The 21793-nt window shown below is 46.6% G+C and overlaps 1 protein-coding gene across 1 annotated transcript in view; it reads left to right on the forward strand.

The window, feature by feature from the left end:
- The window catches only part of zbtb48 (zinc finger and BTB domain containing 48), a 120468-nt gene that overhangs the window by 21346 nt on the left and 77329 nt on the right, over positions 1–21793 (forward strand). Inside the window, exons 2-6 of the mRNA XM_037684658.1 lie at positions 85–738; positions 5613–5887; positions 5962–6067; positions 6145–6231; positions 6310–6396. Coding sequence (XP_037540586.1) covers positions 97–738; positions 5613–5887; positions 5962–6067; positions 6145–6231; positions 6310–6396 — 1197 coding nt within the window. The 5' untranslated portion in view covers positions 85–96. The remainder of the gene's footprint in view (positions 1–84; positions 739–5612; positions 5888–5961; positions 6068–6144; positions 6232–6309; positions 6397–21793) is intronic.

Consider the following 21793-nt stretch of genomic DNA (forward strand, 5'->3'; position numbering starts at 1 on the left):
CAGCTGAACAGTACATTGGTAGGAATATTATCCAGTGATGGAAACACCAACTGTGTGTTGTTTGTGTGTTTCTCGTGTCTTCAGTCCACTGGAAAGATGGTTGCCGTAGACAACAGCCATGCTCAGCGTGTCCTGTCCTGCCTGAACCAGCAGAGGGCAGTAGGGAAGTTCTGCGATGCCGTGCTGAATTTGGGCAACGGGTTTCTCTACCTGGCTCACCGCAACATCCTGTCCTGCTTCAGTGAACTGTCAGAGCTGTCCAGCACCAGTGGCGCTCCGCACACCGAGTTCTTCCTGCAAAGTTGCCCCAGCGACGGCCTGGAGCTGGTCCTGAACTTCATCTACACCGGAGAGCTGAGGCTGGAAGAGGACAACCTGCAGAAGGTGCAGCAAGCAGCAGCCAGCCTGTGCGTGCCTGAAGCTCTCGCTCTCTGTCAGCAGTTCCTGCACTCCTCTGTGGAGTTGCCGCCTGCGAAGACGAAACGAGGCGGATCCAGAAAGGCCCCGTCAATGGGGATCAAGGAGGAGAACCTGCTCCCAGCCCCAGCAGGTGAGTCTGCAGAAGCTGCTGTAGCTCCCACCACCACACGCTCCGGTCGGGTAGTGAAGGGCCCCAAGTGGCTGACGACCGCCGAGGAGAGCTCCACATCTGACTGCAGGAGGATGGTGCTCAATCCTGAAGAGAGACAAACCACTGAGGAACATCTGGTAGCTGAACAGCTTGCTGCTGACTCTCAGGTAGAATCACACACTATCCCAGAGGTGAAGGTTAATATCAACCGCTGCAGAAGCTGGAAGGGTAATAATGTTTTTTGCCTTCGTCTATTAGTTCGTGGGTATTTGGAGTAATTTTGTCTGTTGGAAAAATACTTCATAGACTCTATGACTGGTTACCTTTTGAAGTGAATCAGATTTAAGATGGCTTCCACAGTCAACTGACGAGGAAACACATGAATAGCTATAACTCAACCATTTGTACGCATGTTGAGCTAAAACTGGATGTGGTAGTTGCTGAGAGTTATTTTTTCATTACCTCTACACATTAAGCAACACATTAAGGTTCAGTGTTGGCAATAAACACTGGAGTCAACACGGCCTGACTGTTAGCAAAATATCTCATGAACCACTGGACAAAGTTTAGTAAAACTCTTGGAAAGTAATCACTGGGCGTTACTTTCGAAGTCTGTCCAAATGAAAATGGCCACCCCACCTAACTGATCTTAGCCAACACAAAAATGACTCTAACGAAGTCATTTCTGCAGACATGAACTAGTCAGGTCGCGATGAACAATAATTCAATTAATTGCATGATAAATTCAATTTATTGACCTCATTTTCATTTATCGGCTTTATCATTTCATTGTGTCTCTCTCTTTCTACTGAAGACACTGGATGATAAAAGTCTCAACTCCGGTGTTCTTCCCTGACCCCTCCTTTTCTCTTTTCTCTTTAAAATCCATTTTAACTGTCCAAAATCATGTTTTTGGACGGTTAAAAGCAGCTCAGCTTAGAAGCTAAACTACGAGCTAAGTTAACTGGCCGACCTCGGACCTCGGGGGGGGGGGGCGAAATCTCTGTCTTGTCAAAGCTCCAAAATTCACGGCTGAAACCCATGCCTTCGTGTAAAAAAGTTGTTTTTCTCTGCAAAAAATGCTGAGAACTTGTTTAATTAAAAGCTTTGTGTGAAAAATGCTATGCTAAAGAGCTCAAACCGCACCAAGCGTCCACCATTTTGAGAACTGACAAAAAGGAAAGAGACAGCCCATATCTTGTCAAGGGGCCTCTCTCCCATTTTTCTTAGAGACATGCTGCTCGGTCCCTCACTATCCATCCTTCGGTTCAAACAATCTTATACTGCTATTATTCAGTGGTCAAAAAAGGTACTACACACAAAACAAATGATCCAACATTTCTTCTTAAATTTGACAATAATTACTAATTATTGTTATTATTATTATTATTGTTTATCGCAATAATTTCTGAGACAATTAATCCATCCATCCATTTTCTTCCGCTTATCCGGGGTCGGGTCGCGGGAGTAGCAGCCTAAGTAGGGAGGCCCAGACTTCCCTCTCCCCAGCCACTTGGGCCAGCTCTTCCAGGGGAATCCCGAGGCGTTCCCAGGCCAGCCGAGAAACATAGTCCCTCCAGCGTGTCCTGGGTCTTCCTCTGGGCCTCCTTCCAGTGGGACGTGTCCGGAACACCTCACCAGGGAGGCGTCCAGAAGGCATCCTAAACAGATGCCCAAGCCACCTCAACTGGCTCCTCTCGACATGGAGAAGCAGCGGCTCTACTCCGAGTCCCTCCCAGATGATCGAGCTTTTCACCCTGTCTCTAAGGGAGAGCCCAGACACCCTGCGGAGAAAACTCATTTCGGCCGCTTGTATCCGAGATCTCATTCTTTCGGTCACAACCCAAAGCTCGTGACCATAGATGAGGGTGGGAACGTAGATCGATCGGTAAATTGAGAGCTTCGCCTTTTGACTCAGCTCTCTCTTCACCACGACAGACCTGTACAGCGCCCGCTGCACTTCAGATGCTGCACCTATCCGCCTATCGATCTCACGCTCCATTTTTCCCTCATTCGTGAACAAGACCCCAAGATACTTGAACTCCTTCACTTGGGGTAGGACCTCCTCCCTGACCCGGGGAGGACACTCTACCCTTTTCCGGCTCAAGACCATGGCCTCGGATTTGGAGGGACTGATCTTCATCCCGGCCGCATCGCATTCGGCTGCGAACCGCTCCAGCGAAAGCTGTAGATCACGATCTGATGAAGCCAATAAGACCACATCATCTGCAAAAAGCAGAGATGCAATCCTAAGGCCACCAAAACATCCCCTCAACACCTTGGCTGCGCCTAGAAATTCTGTCCATAAAAGTTATGAACAGAATCGGTGACAAAGGGCAACCTTGGCGGAGTCCAACTCTCACCGGGAACAAGCCCGACTTACTGCCGGCAATGCGGACCAGGCTCTGACACCGGTCATACAGGGACCTAACAGCCCGTATCAAAGGGCCTGGTACCCCATATTCCCAGAGTACCCTCCACAGGGCCCCCTGAGGGACGCGGTCGAACGCCTTCTCCAAGTCCACAAAGCACATGTAGACTGGTTGGGCAAACTCCCACGCACCCTCCAGGACCCTGCTGAGAGTGTAGAGCTGGTCCAGTGTTCCACGGCCAGGACGAAAACCGCACTGTTCCTCCTGAATCCGAGGTTCGACTATCCGACGGACCCTCCTCTCCAGAACCCCCGAATAGACCTTACCAGGGAGGCTTAAGAGCGTGATTCCCCTATAGTTGGAACACACTCTACGGTCCCCCTTTTTGAATAGGGGGACCACCACCCCGGTCTGCCAATCCAGGGGAACTTCCCCCAATGTCCACGCAATATTGCAGAGTCGCGTAAGCCAACACAACCCTACAACATCCAGAGCCTTTAGGAACTCTGGGCGAATCTCATCCACCCCTGGGGCCTTGCCACCGAGGAGCTTTTTAACCACCTCGGTGACCTCAGCACCAGAGATTGGAGGGCCCGACTGCGAGTCCCCAGGCTCTGCTTCCTCAGTGGAAGACGTACCGGTGGGATTGAGGAGGTCTTCAAAGTATTCCGCCCACCGACCCACAACATCCCGAGTTGAGGTCAGCAGCACACAACTCCCACTATAAACAGTGTTGGTGGCGTACCGCTTTCCCCCCCTGAGACGCCGGATGGTGGACCAGAATCGTCTCGAAGCCGTGCGGAAGTCGTTCTCCATGGCCTCTCCGAACTCCTCCCATGCCCGAGTTTTTGCCTCAGCAACCACCCGAGCCGCATGTCGCTTGGACTGCCGGTACCCATCAGCTGCTTCCGGGGTCCCACAGGCCAAAAAGGCCCGATAGGACTCCTTCTTCAGCCTGACAGCATCCCTCACCGACGGTGTCTACCATCGGGTTCGAGGGTTGCCGCCGCGACAGGCACCGACAACCTTGCGGCCGCAGCTCTGGTAAGCCGCCTTGACAATAGAGGCACGAAACATGGTCCACTAAGACTCAATGTCCCCCACCTCCCTCGGAACATGTTCAAAGTTCTCCCGGAGGTGGGAGTTGAAACTCCATCTCACAGGAGACTCTGCCAGACATTCCCAGCAAACCCTCACAATACGTTTGGGTCTGCCAGGTCTGACCGGCATCCTCCCCCACCATCGGAGCCAACTCACCACCAGGTAGTGATCAGTTGATAGCTCCGCCCCTCTCTTCACCCGAGTGTCCAAGACATGTGGCCGCAGATCAGATGAGACGATGACAAAGTCGATCATCGAACTGCGGCCTAGGGTGTCCTGGTGCCAAGAGCACATATGGACACCCTTATGCTTGAACAAGGTGTTCGTTATTGACAATCCATGACGAGCACAGAAGTCCAACAACAGAACACCACTCTGGTTCAGATCAGGGGGGCCATTCCTCCCAACCACACCCCTCCAGGTCTCACTGTCATTGCCCACATGAGCATTGAAGTCCCCCAGCAGAACAAGGGAGTCCCCAGAAGGTGCACTTTCCAGTATCCCCTCCAAGGACTCCAGAAAGGGCGGATAATCCGAACTGCCGTTTGGTGCATAAGCACAAACGACAGTCAGAACCCGTCCCCCCACACGTAGGCGGAGGGAGGCCACCCTCTCATTCACCGGGGTGAACCCCAACACACAGGCACCAAGTTGGGGGGCAATAAGTACGCCCACGCCTGCTCGGCGCCTCTCACCAGGGGCAACTCCAGAGTGGAAGAGTGTCCAGCCCCCCTCAAGGAAACTGGTTCCAGAGCCCGAGCCATGCGTAGAGGTGAGTCCGACTATTTCTAGCCGGAACCTCTCAGCCTCACACACCAGCTCAGGCTCCTTCCCCACCAGTGAGGTGACATTCCACGTCCCAATAGCCAGCTTCTATAGCTGAGGATCAGACCGCCAGGGTCCCCGCCCTCGGCCACCACCCATCCCACATTGCACCCGACCCCTTTGGCCCCTCCCACAGATGGTGAGCCCATGGGAAGGGGGACCCACGTCTCCTCTTCGGGCTGTGCCCGGCCGAGCTCCATGGGTAAAAGCCCGGCCACCAGGCGCTCGCCCGCGTGCCCCACCTCCAGGCCTGGCTCCAGAGTGGGGCCCCGGTGACCCACGTCCGGGCAAGGGAACATTAGGTCTGTTTATTTTTCTCATCAAAGGGGTTTTTGGGCTGCACTTTGTCTGGTCCCTCACCTAGGACCTGTCTGCCATGGGTGACCCTACTAGGGGCATAAAGCCCCTGACAGCATAGCTCCTAGGATCATTGGGACACTCAAACCCCTCCACCACGGTAAGGTGGCAGCCCAGGGAGGGGAGACAATTAATCACCCAGCAAAATTTCTTATTGTGACAGGCCTAGTATAAAGCTAACAGTCGGTGTGGTTGTAGCTGAGAGTTATTCACAAACATATTCTGAGCTCTAACACAACTTTGAATGTCTTGCAATATTGCTTGTGAATGTGCTTAACATTTGTTTAAAAAATGTACCTCAAACAGCTGCAACCATTTCAATCTCTGGCATGAGGCGACAGGCGGTTAGCGTTCCTTCAGTTAGGTGTTTCTCCTGCTGTTCACAGGTAGCAGAGCTGCAGATGGACACACAATACTGTGGTTTGAGCCCCATAACAGGTGACGAAGAGGAAAATGAGGAAGATGATGAAGCTGCAGTCAATCTTGACACAGATGACGAGTATTTACCTGCTGGTGAGCATAGTTCTACAGGAACGCCTGCATCGACAGAACCGAAGGCCCAGAGTAATGCTGCAGAGAACGTCTCCAACAAAGACTCGGGTCAGTGTCCCATCTGCTACAAATCCTTCAAGAGCAAATACTACCTCAAAGTCCACAACAGGTACAGAGTTTCTGCTTTCTACCTCCTGGGACTTCCTGTGGGGAAAACAAACCACTGATGCATGTTTCTTGCAGGCGGCACACTGGAGAGAGACCCTTTGGGTGCCTCAAGTGTGGGAAGAGGTACTTTAGGAAGGATAATCTTATGTTTCACCAGAGCAGAGATTGCACCCAAGTTCTGGTGAGTGAAGGGAAAAGCAAAAACAAACATGCGTGAGGTAACTTTGTTGTGAGGAAACCTCTCTGCTGTGATCCCAGACCTGTTCCATATGCCCTTCAAAGTTCAACACCAAGGAAGAGCTGCGGGTGCATGGGGTCACACACACAGGAGAGATGCCCCACAAGGTGACTGCTGCTTCTCTAATGGCTACTTGATGTCATCAGTGAAGCAAAATTAGTTCATGTGATGTTCTCTGTTTTCAGTGTTCCACTTGCAGCGAGCAGTTTATGTACAAGAGGAACTTGACAATGCACATGATGAAGGCCCACGGTCATCCCAAACCACATGCAGTAAGTCTTCTCTTTGTCTGATGGTTGTTTAGTGTCAGAAAGAACAATAGTAAAGGAGAGAACATGTTGGAAAGTAAAGTCCTACAATTCCTGGGAGGAATTGCATCACCTGCCACCTCAGTTTTATGGGCTGACTGCATGTATGGGTCCCAAGACCCATTCATCGTTTTCCCTTTGCAGATACCTCCCCATCCTGACTGGGAGACAACTGCTGTGACAAGTTTCCTGTTCTGCACAATTCCCATAGGCACACCCTGGGTCAGAGCACTGGTATCTCTCCAGGGGTGTAGTGCTATGGTGCAGGCTGCTGTAACTCTCACTCTGTGACAAATGTGTGGGTTCATTCTCAGCTGAGAGGCCACCCAGCGTTATACTCCTGTTATGTGGAGATGTCCCAGCAGGACCACTACTGGTGTTAGAGACGGAGACATGTCTGTGTTGCGCTTCATTTGTACAAACGTTTTTTTTAGGGTGGTGTGGGAGACGGGTCAGAGGGAAACGCAATGCTTTTTAGCTTGCATATCTGTATTGTGCACTGCTACGTCAGTGCCTGCATTTGTCAACGGGGGGTGGGGGGTGTTTTGGTTCAGTAAGCAAGGGGCTTGGTTCTGTTGGGGGGGGGGGGGGGGGGGCTGCTGCTTGTATAATGGTAGGGGAAACACTGCTGTCAGTGGTGGCTGTCCCATCTTGAAATTTTATTTCCACATGAGCAGGTACCTGCAGGCCCTCCTCTGGTTTTGTGGAAGCCCTGAAGGTCTCCATGTTCCAGGAAGTTTATCTGAAAAGCTACGTGTAGCTGGTGAGAGCTAAGCTATCCAGTTGTGGCTAGGGTAGGAGGAGCATTGTCATTCCCCAATATGTTACGGAAGTATGATCCGTAGTATACTTCTGGGTCGCACGGATCGCCGTTGTATATGAATAAAAACTGTCTTAATTTACTTAGAAAAGTACGTGCTCTGTCTCCACTGACCTGCATGTAGCTAATTTACGCCACTCGTATTTCCGTTACAAGTCATTGGTTAAAATGATATGCGACGCATTAGACCTGACCCCCCTGGGCTGAATGAGAAAAACCCTGCAAGATACAGAATTAATTATTTCCATGGTGCAACAGCACCACTCAGTGGTGAAGCTGTATATAATTTTAACCATGACGTAAATATGTCAGTGATTTTAACGAAAACATGAGTGGCGTAAATTAGCAACATGACGATCGGCGGAGATATAGCACATACAAACCGGATTCCAAAAAGTTGGGACACATTGTGAATAAAAACTGAATGCAATGTTGTGGAAGTGCCAACATCTAATATTTTATTCAGAATAGAACACAAATCACAGATCAAAAGTTTAAACTGAGAGAATGTATCATTTTAAGGGAAAAATCTGTTTCCAAATTTCATGGCGTCAACAAATCCCTAAAAAGTTGGGACAAGTCCATTTTTACCACTGTGTGGCATCCCCCGTTCTTTTTTTTTCCCCTTGTCCTGTCCGGCATTGTGACACTTAGAATTATTGTCTGAGTGTCAAAGTGATGCCCAACAGATTTACTTTCACAAGCAGAGCATTATGGCTGGCCTTAATGCTCCACTTGATATATAAATAAAATTTTATTAGAATATGCTTTGGGTTTGTTTCAGATGTAATGGACACGGGGACGGAAAACAAAGAAGATAACAAAGCAGAAAAGTGAGAGAAGAGTTAAAATGTAAAGAAGGAGATAGGAATAGAGGAGAGAGAGAGGGATAAAGAGAACACAAATCAACATCATTGAAGTCTGCCTCTAGACCTGCGGAAAGAGAAAAAAACCCCGACAAAACCAAGAAACCACAACAACAAACAACTTATATAATTATAGTTATAACATCATTAGAAAGTATTTTATACAGTACATGGTAATACAATATATATTTGATGGTCACCACAACCCAACTGAGTGTGTATCTGATAAACACCTGAATCTAAACACCTGTGTGAGCATGCTTATCTCTAAGGTTTCTCCATAAAAATGTTCAGTAATGGATGTGGTTACCCATAAACCTGTCCCCACAGGACACAAAGGTAACACAGGGAAGACTGGAACCACAGACACACAGCGGCTCCCAAGCCCGGAACTCCGGGAGTCCCCCAACAGGGACACCCACACCCCCCAGAGAGAGAAGCAAAGGGAAGCCCTGGGCAATCCCCAGCAACCACAATGCAGAAACCCCCAGGAGGCTGCAGCAACGAGTCAACAGGTCCCGCCAGCAACCCGCCCCTCCAGAGTGGTTCCGGCCATGGGCACCAAGCCCCGAGTCCCGAGGTCATACCACCCCCCGACAGAGCCAGGGCACCCAGGCCCCCGCAGGCAGCCAACCAGGGCGGGCCCGCACACACCCCAGCCCCAGCTGCTGAGAGCCGCCATTGCACCGGCGGCAGGGGAGCCCACCACCGGAGGGGAGCACGACCCACCAAATGGGGGGCCAAAACTGGTCCAAGAGAGGGGGGGCACCCAAAACCCAACCTGAGACTAACAGTCACACAGAGATAGCCCGACAGAGCCTCTGTTGGGCTGTCCATGCGCCCCACCTGCCCAACAGTTACCGCAAGCCGGCCCCAGGCCGGGGGCCAGAGCAGCGGGGAGCAGCAGCCGAGGAAGGCCGGCCCACCGCACCAATGCATCCCTAAAGCCGCACACCACAGACCCGGAGAAGCCCCGGCATGCCATCCTTGTTTCCAAATTTCATGGCGTCAACAAATCCCAAAAAAGTTGGGACAAGTCCATTTTTCCCATTTTTTGTGGCATCCCCCCTTCTTCTTACAACACTCAACAGACGTCTGGGGACAGAGGAGACCAGTTTCTCAAGTTTAGAAATAGGAATGCTCTCCCATTCATGTCTAATACAGGCCTCTAACTGTTCAATCGTCTTGGACCTTCTTTGTCGCACCTTCCTCTTTATGATGCACTAAATGTTCTGTATAGGTGAAAGATCTGACAAAGAAGAAATAATGAAGGTAGTTAAAAAAATTTACTGACAAAAGATCAAAAGACTGTGAAGACATGGATATGATGGTTGTAAAAGCAATAATAAGTCATGTTATTGAGCCATTTACATATATATGTAATTTGTCATTTTCAACAGGAATATTCCCAGACAGAATGAAAATAGCTAAGGTAGTTCCTCTTTTTAAACATGGTGACAAATGTGTATTTAACAACTACAGACCTATATCTTTGTTGCCACAATTCTCAAAAATTCTAGAAAAACTATTTGTGACCAGACTTGACCTATTTCTTGATAAAAATAGTATTTTAAGTAATAGTCAGTATGGATTTAGATAAAAAAATTCAACATCCATGGCTCTTATGGAATTGATGGAACAAGTTACTACAGCTATAGATCAAAAACAACATTGTATAAGTATATTTGTGGATTTAAAAAATGCATTTGACACAATTGACCACACGATTCTGATTAATAAATTAAAAAAATATGGCATTAGAGGACCAGCTTTGCAATGGATATGTAGTTATTTAAAAGACAGAAAACAGTTTGTACAAATAGACGATGTAAGATCAAACCTAAACAGTATTTCATGTGGAGTGCCACAAGGCTCTGTACTTGGACCTAAGTTGTTTATTTTGTATGTAAATGATTTGACGGAGGTGTCCAGTATCCTAAAATGTGTTCTCTTTGCTGATGATACCACTTTCTTTTATTTGGGTAAAGACTTGGAACAGATGTTTGAGTTAATGAAGAAGGAGTTTGTCAAAATACAAAATTGGTTTAAATTAAACAAGTTATCATTGAACCTAGATAAAACTAATTATATGATATTTAGTAAAAAAAAGATAACTGTCGATGTTCCTTTTAGAGTTGATGGTGTTGAGATATGCAGAGTAGGTGAGGTGAAATTTTTGGGTGTAATTATTGATGATAAACTGTCATGGAAACAGCACATAAATTCTGTAAAAACTAAAATATCTAAATCCACCGCAGTACTGTATAAAGTAAGGGACTTATTGAATGATAAAGCCTTGTATTTGCTGTATAATACAATTATAGTCCCACATTTAATTTATTGTGTTGATGTTTGGGGAACAGCATGTAAAACTATAACGATGCCTATTTTTATTTTGCAGAAAAGAGCTATAAGAATTATCACAAGAAAGCATTATTGTCATCCATCTAGTATTTTATTTTATCAATTGAAATTACTGAAGTTTCATGATTTGGTTAACTATAATATTCTTTTAGTACTGTATAAAGCTCAGAACTACACACTACCTTCAAATATTCAAACGTATTTTGTAAAAAGGAAAAGTTGCTATAATCTTAAGGGAACAGACATTTTTGTTAAACCACAGTACAGAACCAGTTTAAAGGGGCGGTCTACTTCAATTCAGGGAATAGGTCTGTGGAATAGTTTGGAAAACGATGTAAAAAAGTAAGGTCATTGCCTATATTTAAGAAAATGATTAAGATTAAAATTTTGGAAAGATATATATAAATATGTAAAATTGTGATGAGTTAATTATTTTGTTATATTACTTATAGATGATTATTGTTTGAATTGATTGTTTGAATTGATTTTGTTTTAAACAAGGGGCAGATATGATAAGATTTTTTCTTCTTCTGCTACCTTTCATTTTCTGACGTGTTTTTTTTTCTCATTTGGTTTCTAAATTGTTTGTGTTTTAAATATGAAATGAATAAAAATGACAAACAAACAAACAAACAAAGATCTGGACTGCAGGATGGCCATTTCAGAACCCGGATCCTTCTCCTACATAGCCATGATGTTGTGATTGCTGCAGAATGTGGTCTGGCATTATCGTGTTGAAAAATGCAGGGTCTTCCCTGAAAGAGATGACGTCTAGATGGGAGCATATGTTGTTCTAGAACCTGAACATAGTTCTCTGCATTAATGGTGCCTTTCCAGACATGTAAGCTGCCCATGCCACAAGTGCTCATGCAACCCCATACCATCAGTGATGCAGGCTTCTGAACGGAGCGTTGATAACAACTTGGGCTATCCAAAAAAGTTCAATCTGGTCCTCTGGACATTCAAAAAAACTACAAAACAAAGCAAAAAAAAAAAAAAACACAGACCAGTATTTGCAGTTTGACTCCCATCACCCTTTGGAGCACAAGTTAGGAGTCATCAGGACTCTGTATCACAGAGCAGACAGCATCCCCACTAACTCAGGAGCCAGGCAGAAGGAAAAATCCTACACAAGACAGGCTCTAGAGCAATGTGGATATCCTAACTGGGCCTTCCTGAAAGCAGAGAAGAAACCCAAGCAGGACTCCAGTCAGCCATCAGGTGAAAAGGAGGAACCCAGACCCAGACCAGTGGTCATTCCGTATGTTGAGGGAGTATCAGAGAAACTGAGATGTTTATTTTCTAAACATAACGTCCCAGTGGCTTTTAAACCCCAAAATACATTATGGCAACGACTGGTTCATCCCAAAGATCCAGTCCCGCGGCACAAACAGAGTAATTTTGTGTATGCTGTTCAGTGTCAGGAGGGCTGTGATCAGTCTTACATCGGTGAAACTAAACAGCCACTGGCCAAAAGGATGGCCCAGCACAGAAGATCAACATCATCAGGCCAGGATTCTGTGGTCTACACTCATCTCTAGGCCAGTGGTCACTCTTTCAGGGATGAAGATGTTCACATCCTGGACAGAGAAGAACGATGGTTTGAGAGAGGAATAAAGGAGGCCATCTTTGTGAAAAGAAATCATCCATCATTAAACAGGGGTGGAGGCCTCCGGGTTCAACTGTCCCCCTCTTACAATGCTGTTATTGCTAGTATTACTCAACCCCCTATGAATAGTAAACAGCCATCAGTGTGCTAATGATCCATTCTTAAAAAGTTAAATCTGGTCCTCTGGACCTTCAAAAAAAACCAAAACAAAGCAAAACAACAAAAAAATGTAGAAACGTTTCGTCTCTCATCCGAGAGACTTCCTCAGTCTGAGGTGCTGTATTCAGCTCAGTCTCTTAAATAGCACCTTCTCAGAGTGGATCAACCAGTTTTGCTGCTGACAACCAAAACCAGCTGATCACATGCTCAAGAAGGACCTCTAAGTAAGTAAGTTGTCAGCAACAAAACTGGTTGAACCACTCTGAGAAGGTGCTATTTAAGAGACTGAGCAGAATACAGCACCTCAGACTGAGGAAGTCTTTCGGATGAGAGACGAAATGTTTCTACATTTTTTTGGCTTTGTTTTGTATTTTGTTTTTTTGAATGTCCAGAGGACCAGATTGAACTTTTTTGGATTTTTTTTTTACCTGGATTATTGAGTATGCATCAGAGCTAATGATCCATTGTTAGGCTGATGGGTCTTCTTGCCCATGTGAGCAGCTGGTTTTGGTTGTCAGCAGCAAACTGGTTGATCCACTCTGAGAAGGTGCTATTTAAGAGACTGAGCAGAATACAGCACCTCAGACTGAGGAAGTCTTTCGGATGAGAGACGAAACGTTTCTACATTTTTTTGGCTTTGTTTTGTATTTTGTTTTTTTGAATGTCCAGAGGACCAGATTGAACTTTTTTGGATTTTTATACCTGGATTATTGAGTATGCATCAGGATAACTTGGGCTATCCTTGTCCTCTCTGGTCCGAATGACATGGCGTCCCAGTGTTCCATAAAGAACTTCAAATCGTGACTCATCTGACCACAAAACATTCTTCCATTTGGCCACACTCTATTTTAAATGGCCCCTGGCCCAGTGCAAACATCTGAGCTTGTGGAGATTACTTAGAAATGGCTTCCTCTTTGCACTGTAGAGTTTCAGCTGGCAACGGCGGATGGCACGGTGGATTGTGTTCACTGACAATGCTTTCTGGAAGTATTCCTGAGCCCATTCTGTTATTTCCTTGACAGTGGCATTCCTGTTTGAGGTGCAGTGACGTTTAAGGGCCCGGAGATCACGAGCATCCAGTAGAGTTTTATGGCCTTGAACCTTACGCACAGCGATTGTTCCAGATTCTCTGAATCTTTTGATGATGTTATGCACGGTTGATGATGACAACTTAAAAGTCTTTGCTATTTTACACTGGGTAACACCATTCTGGTATTGCTGCACTATCTTTCTGCGTAACAATGGTGGAATTGGTGATCCTCTTACCATCTTGGCTTCTGAGAGACACTGACACTCTGAGAAGCTCTTTTTAATACCCAATCATGTTGTCAATTGACCGAATTAGTGTTAATTGGTCTTCCAGCTGTTCGTTATATGCTCATTTTCATTTTTCCAGCCACTTATTGCTACTTGTCCCAACTTTTTTGGGATTTTTTTGACACTGTGAAATTTTGAATCAACATATTTTTCCTTTAAAATGTTACATTTACTCAGATTAAACTTTTGATCTGTCATCTATGTTATATTACGAATAAAATATTGACATTTTCCATCTCTACATCATTGCATTCAGTTTTTATTTACAATTTGTTTAGTGTCCCAACTTTTTTGGAATCCTGTTTGTACTTTTCTAAGTAAATTAAGATGGTTCTTATTCATAAACGGAATTAGACCAGTACATTTTCCTTAATTTAGCATATTCAATGGCGATCCGTGCGACCCGTAAGTATTCCTTTTAACGCATATGTAAATGAGCTACACTATGGATCAGCTTCTGTAACAGATCAGGGAACAAGCGTTTCTGCTTCCCAGTGGGTAGCTTGGTTGGATAGCAGGAATATCGCTATTCTGGGAACAGCCAATGCACAACAAGATGCCGTAGTTAGCTTTTTTTATTTATAAAGTATTTCTACTTTCTTTGCAGTATTGCTACAGTTGAACAGCCACGCTGTGTGGTGCTGTGCTGACCCTGAGCAATGCGCCCAGCGACCGAGCTTGCTCACGTGTCTACGGACAATTTAGGTAGGCTCTGAGAGAGAGAGACAGTACCCCATGAGAGCTGGTAGGAACTTCTGCTCATTTCTAGAAGAGATTTTTGAATAAACTGTCAGTGCAGCAACAGCTCGATATACAAAGGGAGGGACTCTGCTCTTCTTGACAGTGACAGGCTTATTTCCAGCCAATCCTGGTGTTAAGATATTTATCTAGACTGGTCCAGGGTTTTTTTGATCTGCTCATAGACGAGGTTATAATGAAATAATGACCCGGTTCTGACTGTGTTAAACTGGGCCAGCAATTCTAAAAAGAGTCTCCCAGGGATTCAATATCCGTCAACGAACAGAGTTTATTTTGCTTGCTACATCACATAGAAAGGCTTTTGAAGCACCGTCGCATATTTCGTAACACGTCAGTCCACGTAAGATCCATTGAGATCGCACTTAGTCATGCCCCCTCATACACTAACAGGTTGTGCTCCCCTTCTGCAAAGGAGGAGTCTAGGACCCTATAAATGAGTAATGACATGGGACATCTGCCCTTCCGGTCTCTGATCCCATGTCAAGTTGTACCAGAGAGGCCAGCGCTTTTACTGTACTTTTTCCTGCCTTGACTTAATATCCATCCAGCCATCCATCCATTTTCTTCCGCTTATCCGGGGTCGGGTCGTGGGGGTAGCAGCCTAAGTAGGGAGGCCCAGACTTCCCTCTCCCCAGCCACTTGAGCCAGCTCCTCCGGGGAAATCCCAAGGCATTCCAAGGCCAGCCAAGAAACATAGTCCCTCCAGCATGTCCTGGGTCTTCCTCTAGGTCTCCTCCCGGTGGGACGTGTCCAGAACACCTCACCAGGGAGGCGTCCAGGAGGCTTCCTAACCAGATGCCCGAGCCACCTCAACTGGCTCCTCTCGACGTGGAGAAGCAGCGGCTCTACTCTGAGTCCCTCCCGAATGATCGAGCTTCTCACCCTATCTCTAAGGGAGAGCCCAGACACCCTGCGAAGAAAACTCATTTCGGCCGCTTGTATCTGAGATCTCGTTCTTTCGGTCACAACCCAAACCTCATGACCATAGATGAGGGTGGGAACGTAGATCGATCGGTAAATTGAGAGCTTCGCCTTTTGACTCAGCTCTCTCTTCACCACGACAGACTTGTACAGTGCCCGCTTCACTGCAGACGCTGCACCTATCCGCCTATTGATCTCACGCTCCATTTTTCCCTCATTCGTGAACAAGACCCCGAGATACTTGAACTCCTCCACTTGGGGCAGGACCTCCTCCCTGACCCGGAGAGGGCACTCTACCCTTTTCCGGCTCAAGACCATGGCCTCGGATTTGGAGGAACTGATCTTCATCCTGGCTGTGTCGCACTCGGCTGCGAACCACTCCAGCGAAAGCTGTAGATCACAAGATGATGAAGCCAATAGGACCACATCATCTGCAAAAAGCAGAGACGCGATCCTAAGGCCACCAAAACGGATCCCCTCAACACCTTGGCTGCGCCTAGAAATTCTGTCCATAAAAGTTATGAACAGAATCGGTGACAAAGGGAAACCTTGGCAGAGTCCAACTCTCACTGGGAACGAGCCCGACTTACTGCCGGCAATGCGGACCAGGCTCTGACACCGGTCATACAGGAACCTAACAGCCCATATCAAAGGGCCTGGTACACCATACTCCCAGAGTACCCCCCAGAACCCCCGAATAGACCTTACCAGGGAGGCTTAAGAGCGTGATCCCCGTAGTTGGAACACACTCTATGGTCCCCCTATTCAAAAGGGGGACCACCACCCTGGTCTGCCAATCCAGGGGAATTTCCCCTGATGTCCACGCAACATTGCAGAGTCACGTAAGCCAACACAACCCTACAACATCCAGAGCCTTAAGGAATTCCGGGCAAATCTCATCCACCCCTGGGGCCCTGCCACCGAGGAGCTTTTTAACCACCTCGGTGACCTCAGCACCAGAGATTGGAGGGCCCGACTACGAGTCCCCAGAATCCGCTTTCTCAGTGGAAGATGTGCCAGTGGGATTGAGGAGGTCTTCAAAGTATTCTGCCCACTGACCCACGACATCCAGAGTTGAAGTCAGTAGTACACCACCCCCACTATAAACAGTGTTGGTGGTGTACTGCTTTCTCCCCCTGAGACGCCGGATGGAGGACCAGAATCGCCTCAAAGCCGTGCAGAAGTCATTCTCCATGGCCTCTCCGAACTCCTCCATTGCCCAAGTTTTTGCCTCAGCGACCACCCGAGTCGCATGTCGCTTGGACTGCTGGTACCCATCAGCTGCTTCCAGGGTCCCACAGGCCAAAAAGGCCCGATAGAGTTCCTTCTTCAGCCTGACAGCATCTCTCACTGCCGTTGTCCACCACCGGGTTCCAGGGTTGCCGCCGCGACAGGCACTGACAACCTTGACAATAGAGGCACGGAACATGGCCCACTCAGACTGAATGTCCCCTACCTCCCCCGGAACATGTTCGAAGTTCTACCAGAGGTGGGAGTTAAAGCTCCATCTCACAGAAGATTCTGCCAGAGATTCCCAGCAAACCTTCACAATACATTTGGGCCTGCCAGGTCTGACTGGCATCCTCCCCCACCATCGTAGCCAACTCACCACCAGGTAGTGATCAGTGGACAGCTCCGCCTCTCTCTTCACCCGATTGTCCAAGACTTGTGGCTGTAGATCAGATGAGATGACGACAAAGTCGATCATCGAACTGCGGCCTAGGGTGTCCTGGTGCCATGAGCACATATGTTTACCCTTTTGCTTGAACATGGTATTAGTTATGGACAATCCATGTTGAGCACAGAAGTCCAACAACAAAACACCACTCGGGTTTAGATCAGGGGGGCCATTCCTCCCAACCACACCTCTCCAGGTCTCACTGTCATTGCCCACGTGAGCATTGAAGTCCCCCAGCAGAAAAAGGGAGTCCCCAGGATGTGCACTTTCTAGTACCCCCTCCAAGGACTCCAAAAAGGGTGGATAATCTTGTTAAAGATGGGAGCTGGCTGCGGGCCACCGGACCAGGAAACCCCCTCCAGCCCATGTCTTTCCCCCCGGCTCGAATCTCCCTCAGAAGTGTCAACTCTCATTATCAATAAATCAAGGAAACATCAATTAAGTTTTACCAATTGTATTAAAATCAAGGCAGGAAAAGGTGTACTGTGATATATACTGTATTGAGACAATATCCTGATGCATGCTCAATAATCCAGGTAGAAAAATCCAAAAAAATTCAATCTGGTTCTCTGGACATTCAAAAAAAAACCAAAAAACAAAACAAAGCAAAAAATCTAGAAACGTTTCGTCTCTCATTCAAGAGACTTCCTCAGTCTGAGGTGCTGTTTTCAGCTCAGTCTGTATTGAGACAAGTTAATTACTTTATATTGCCAGTAGGTGGCACTGTGCTATTATAAAAGACCTCAATGATGACGAGTAAAGGGCGTTGTCTTCCAAGCATCAGCGTCTGTCTCATGATATGTTAGTTACAATTTACAGCGCTGGTCTCTCCGGTCTGTGACGCATTCACAAACCCGGAAAAGCCTCAATGTCTCATGTCATTACTCATTTTCAGGGTCCTAGACTCCTCCTTCGCAGAAGAGGAGCTCAACCTGTCAGTGTATGAGGGGGCGTGACTAAGTGTGATCTCAATACCATACCATACCACTTTATTTATAAAGCACTTAAAACAGCAACAAGGCCAACCAAAGTGCTGTACAGACAAAACAACAGGTAACACACAAAGCAAAATACAAAATGAGGTAATTCAGAATATAGACAAAAAATGATGCAGATAATGACGACAAACCAGTTTAGAGCATACAGGATCAAAACACAGATCATCTTGTGTTGAAAGCTATTGAATAGTAGTGAGTTTTTAAACGGGACTTGAAAACCGAGAGGGAGGGGCCTGTCTGACAAGCAGAAGTAACTCGTTCCAGAGTCTTGGTCCTGCTACAGAGAAGGCCCTGTCACCTCTGCGCTTAAGATGAGTTCCTGGAACTGTGAGGAGCAACTGGTCTGCTGACCTCAGGGAACGTGGTGGGACATACGGTTATAGCAGATCAGAGAGATGGGGGGTGCGAAATTGTTCAGTGATTTGTAGACATACATGAGTATTTTGAACTGTATTCGAAAGTGAACCGGTAACCAGTGCAGTGAGGCCAAAACTGGTGTAATGTGCTCTCTTTTGCCTGTACTGGTTAAAAATCGGGCTGCTGCATTCTGGACCAGTTGTAGTCCTGACTACACAATGGATCTTATGTGGTTCTGATGTGTTAGGAAATATGAGATGGTGCTTCAAAAGCCTTTCTACGTGATGTGGCAAGCAGATTAAACTATTCATTGACAGATATTGAATTCCAGGGAGACTTTTTAGAGTTGTTGCCCAGTTTAACCCAATTAGAACCGGGTCATAATTTCATTATAATCCTGTCTCTGAGAAGATCAAAACCATAGGACCAGCCTAGATAAAAATATAGAACAACTTCCCCTGGTCCAGGAACCCTAAAAAATGGTTCCCTCTAATAATCTCCGAGTTCAATACCGCCAGATATGCAAGCAATTAATCATTTTTCCTCTGGTTGAATGTAAACTACTCCTTATATGTGAGCGGGAGATGCCTACAGGCATCCAGGCGTGTGACCTGGATTTTTTTTCTGGCTCTTCCCTGTAGTGTGACGTTGCACGTTCGTGGTGAGACGTATTGTGTCATTTCCTGTTTTTGTTTGTAGCTCGAGTGAATTGTTTGCTCGAGTCGTCTCTGTTTTCTGGATTTATGTCTTTTGCACAGTTTTTCATTCTAGTTCACAAACACACTTAGTACAGTTGTTTTTCTACAGCTGGATAGTGCTTAAAACACCTTTTATCTTTCAACACTTCTCGGTTTTTATTGGTATATTGGCTTTGCTAGCTCCTGCTAGCATTAGCTTAGCATGGCTGCTGCTTCTCTCCCTGCTTCCTCTGTTTTCTCTTGCTCCGTGTGTCAGATGTTTAGTTACTCCTCTGTCTCCTTTAGTGGTAATGATACATGTAACAAATGTAGTCTTATGGTAGCTTTGGAGGAAAGGCTGTCTGAACTGGAAGCTCGGCTCCGCGCTGTAGAAAAACCAGTAGCTAGCCAGGTCCCCTTACACAGTGCAGAACCACAGAGGCTATCTCCCATTAGCGGTCCTCCAGCAGACCCCGAGCAGCCAGGACCCCAGGCCGGCTGGGTGACGGTCTGGAGCAAGCGTAGTGCTAAGGCTAAGCCCCCAGTTCATCACCGACCCGTTCACGTTTCTAATCGATTTTCCTCACTCGGTGACACACCCGCTGAGAAACAGACCCTGGTTATGAATGTTGGAGTAGCTCTGTTACTTTCATTCTGAGATATTACTTTTGAAAACTTTAATTCCTCTTTTTTTCTGGATATAAATCACTTTTTTTGGACGATTATTTCCTCTGGTGTCGAATGCTGTGCAGCTGGAAGGATTTTTACAGAAATATCTTTGTTTTTCGACATTTGTTATGATGTGTAACAACAAGGTTTCCTGATGCATGCTAATAATCCAGGTAGAAAAATCCAAAAAAGTTCAATCTGGTCTTCTGGACATTCAAAAAAACAAAAAACAAAACAAAGCAAAAAAAATCTAGAAACGTTTCGTCTCTCATCCAAGAGACTTCCTCAGTCTGAGGTGCTGTTTTCAGCTCAGTCTCTTAAATAGTACCTTCTCAGGGTGGAGCAACCAGTTTTGCTGCTGACAACCAAAACCAGCTGATCAGGTGTTGTTTTTTACAACTGGGAGCAGCTGATTAACATCTCCAAAGCTCAAATAATATTTCAGCTACAACCTCAAATCCCAAATGAGTTGAAAAGGAGGCATCGTGGATGCAGAGCAGGAGCAAAGAAGAGGGAGAAAGAGAGAAGAATTAAGTTTAAACCATCTCTTCCATCAATCATGATGGGCAATGTGAGATCGCTGGGAAACAAGTTGGATGAACTTCAAGCCCTAACAAGGACCCATCCAGAGTATTGGGAATGCAGTGTTATGTGTTTCACTGAAATATGGCTGCAGGATAATATCCCCGACTCCAGCGTTTCCTTGCCAGGCTTTCTGACCATACGAGCAGGTAGAGATTTAAAGAGGAGTGGCAAAAGGAAAGGAGGTGGGTTGGCAGTGCTTGTGAACAACAGATGGTGTAATCCTGGACGTTACTGTGAAGTGTTGTCTCTGCAGTCCAGATATTAAACTGTTAGCCGTAAGTTATCGTCCATATTATTTGCAAAGAGAGTTCACCAGTGTTATTTTGGCAACTGTTTACATTCAACCCAATGCTGTTGCCGAGACTGCGTGTAATGTCATCAGCTCCGAGGTTGCTAAGCTACAGACACAACACCCTAGTGCGTTTGTTGCAATATCTGGGGATTTTAATCATGCCTCTCTCTCTGCTACACTTCCGACATTCGAACAGTTTGTCAGCTGCTCTACCAGAGAAAACAAAACGCTGGACTTGTTTTATGCAAATGTCAAGGATTCATACATCGTTAAAGCAAGACCCCCTCTTGGCAAATCAGATCACAATCTTGTCTTTCTCTGCTCAAAATATAAACCCCTTGTTCAGAGGCAACCTGCAATAAAGAGAACAGTGAGAAAATGGTCAACGGAAGCTGAAGATGCCCTGCGGGGTTGTTTTGAGGCTACAGACTGGGATGCACTGTGCCAGCCACATGGAGAGGACATCAGTGCCATGACTGAGTGTGTGACCGACTATATAAACTTCTGTGTAAACACCATCCCCGCCAGAACAGTGAGATGCTTCCCCAATAACAAACCCTGGATTACCACTGACCTGAAGGAACTGTTAAACCAGAAAAAAAGAGCCTTCAGGGAGGGAGACAGGGAATTATTGAGGAGCACACAGAAGCAACTAAAAGTCAAGATAAGAAACAGCAAGGAGGTGTACAAGAAGAAGCTGGAGAGCAAGCTCCAACAGAACAATATCAGAGAGGTGTGGTCAGGGTTGAAACAGGTCACAGGCTTCAAGCAGAAGGAGGATCAGAAGGATGGAAGCCTAGACAGAGCCAATGAACTGAACACATTCTTCAATAGTTTCAGTTCAAGAACAAGCTCAGCATCCTCCTCTCTTGCCCACAGCCAAACATACATACCACCCTCCATTGACCCAAGGCTGTCCTGTCACACCTCAAATATTGTATCTACCACCTCAGTCATGGACCCTTCTTCTACATATTGGTCTTCAACCAAATCAGAAAATACTGATACCTCCTTTGCCTCCCCCCTCTGCATCTCCAGAAGTCAGGTGAGGAAGCAGCTGGAGAGACTGAACCGGAATAAGGCTGCAGGTCCAGATGGTGTCAGTCCCAGAGTCCTGAAGGTCTGTGCAGAGCAGCTCTGTGGGTTTCTGCAGCACCTCTTCAATCTTAGCCTGACTTAGGAGAAGGTTCCAGTGTTGTAGAAGGTCAAGGAGGCCTGGAGCTCTGCAGCAGACGACGGAGAAGCCTGGAGCTCTGCAGCAGACGACGGAGAGGCCTGGAGCTCTGCAGC

The sequence above is a fragment of the Nematolebias whitei genome, chromosome 11 (genome assembly GCF_014905685.2).
Source record: "Nematolebias whitei isolate Nwh7 chromosome 11, NemWhi1, whole genome shotgun sequence".
Classification (NCBI taxonomy): domain Eukaryota; kingdom Metazoa; phylum Chordata; class Actinopteri; order Cyprinodontiformes; family Rivulidae; genus Nematolebias; species Nematolebias whitei.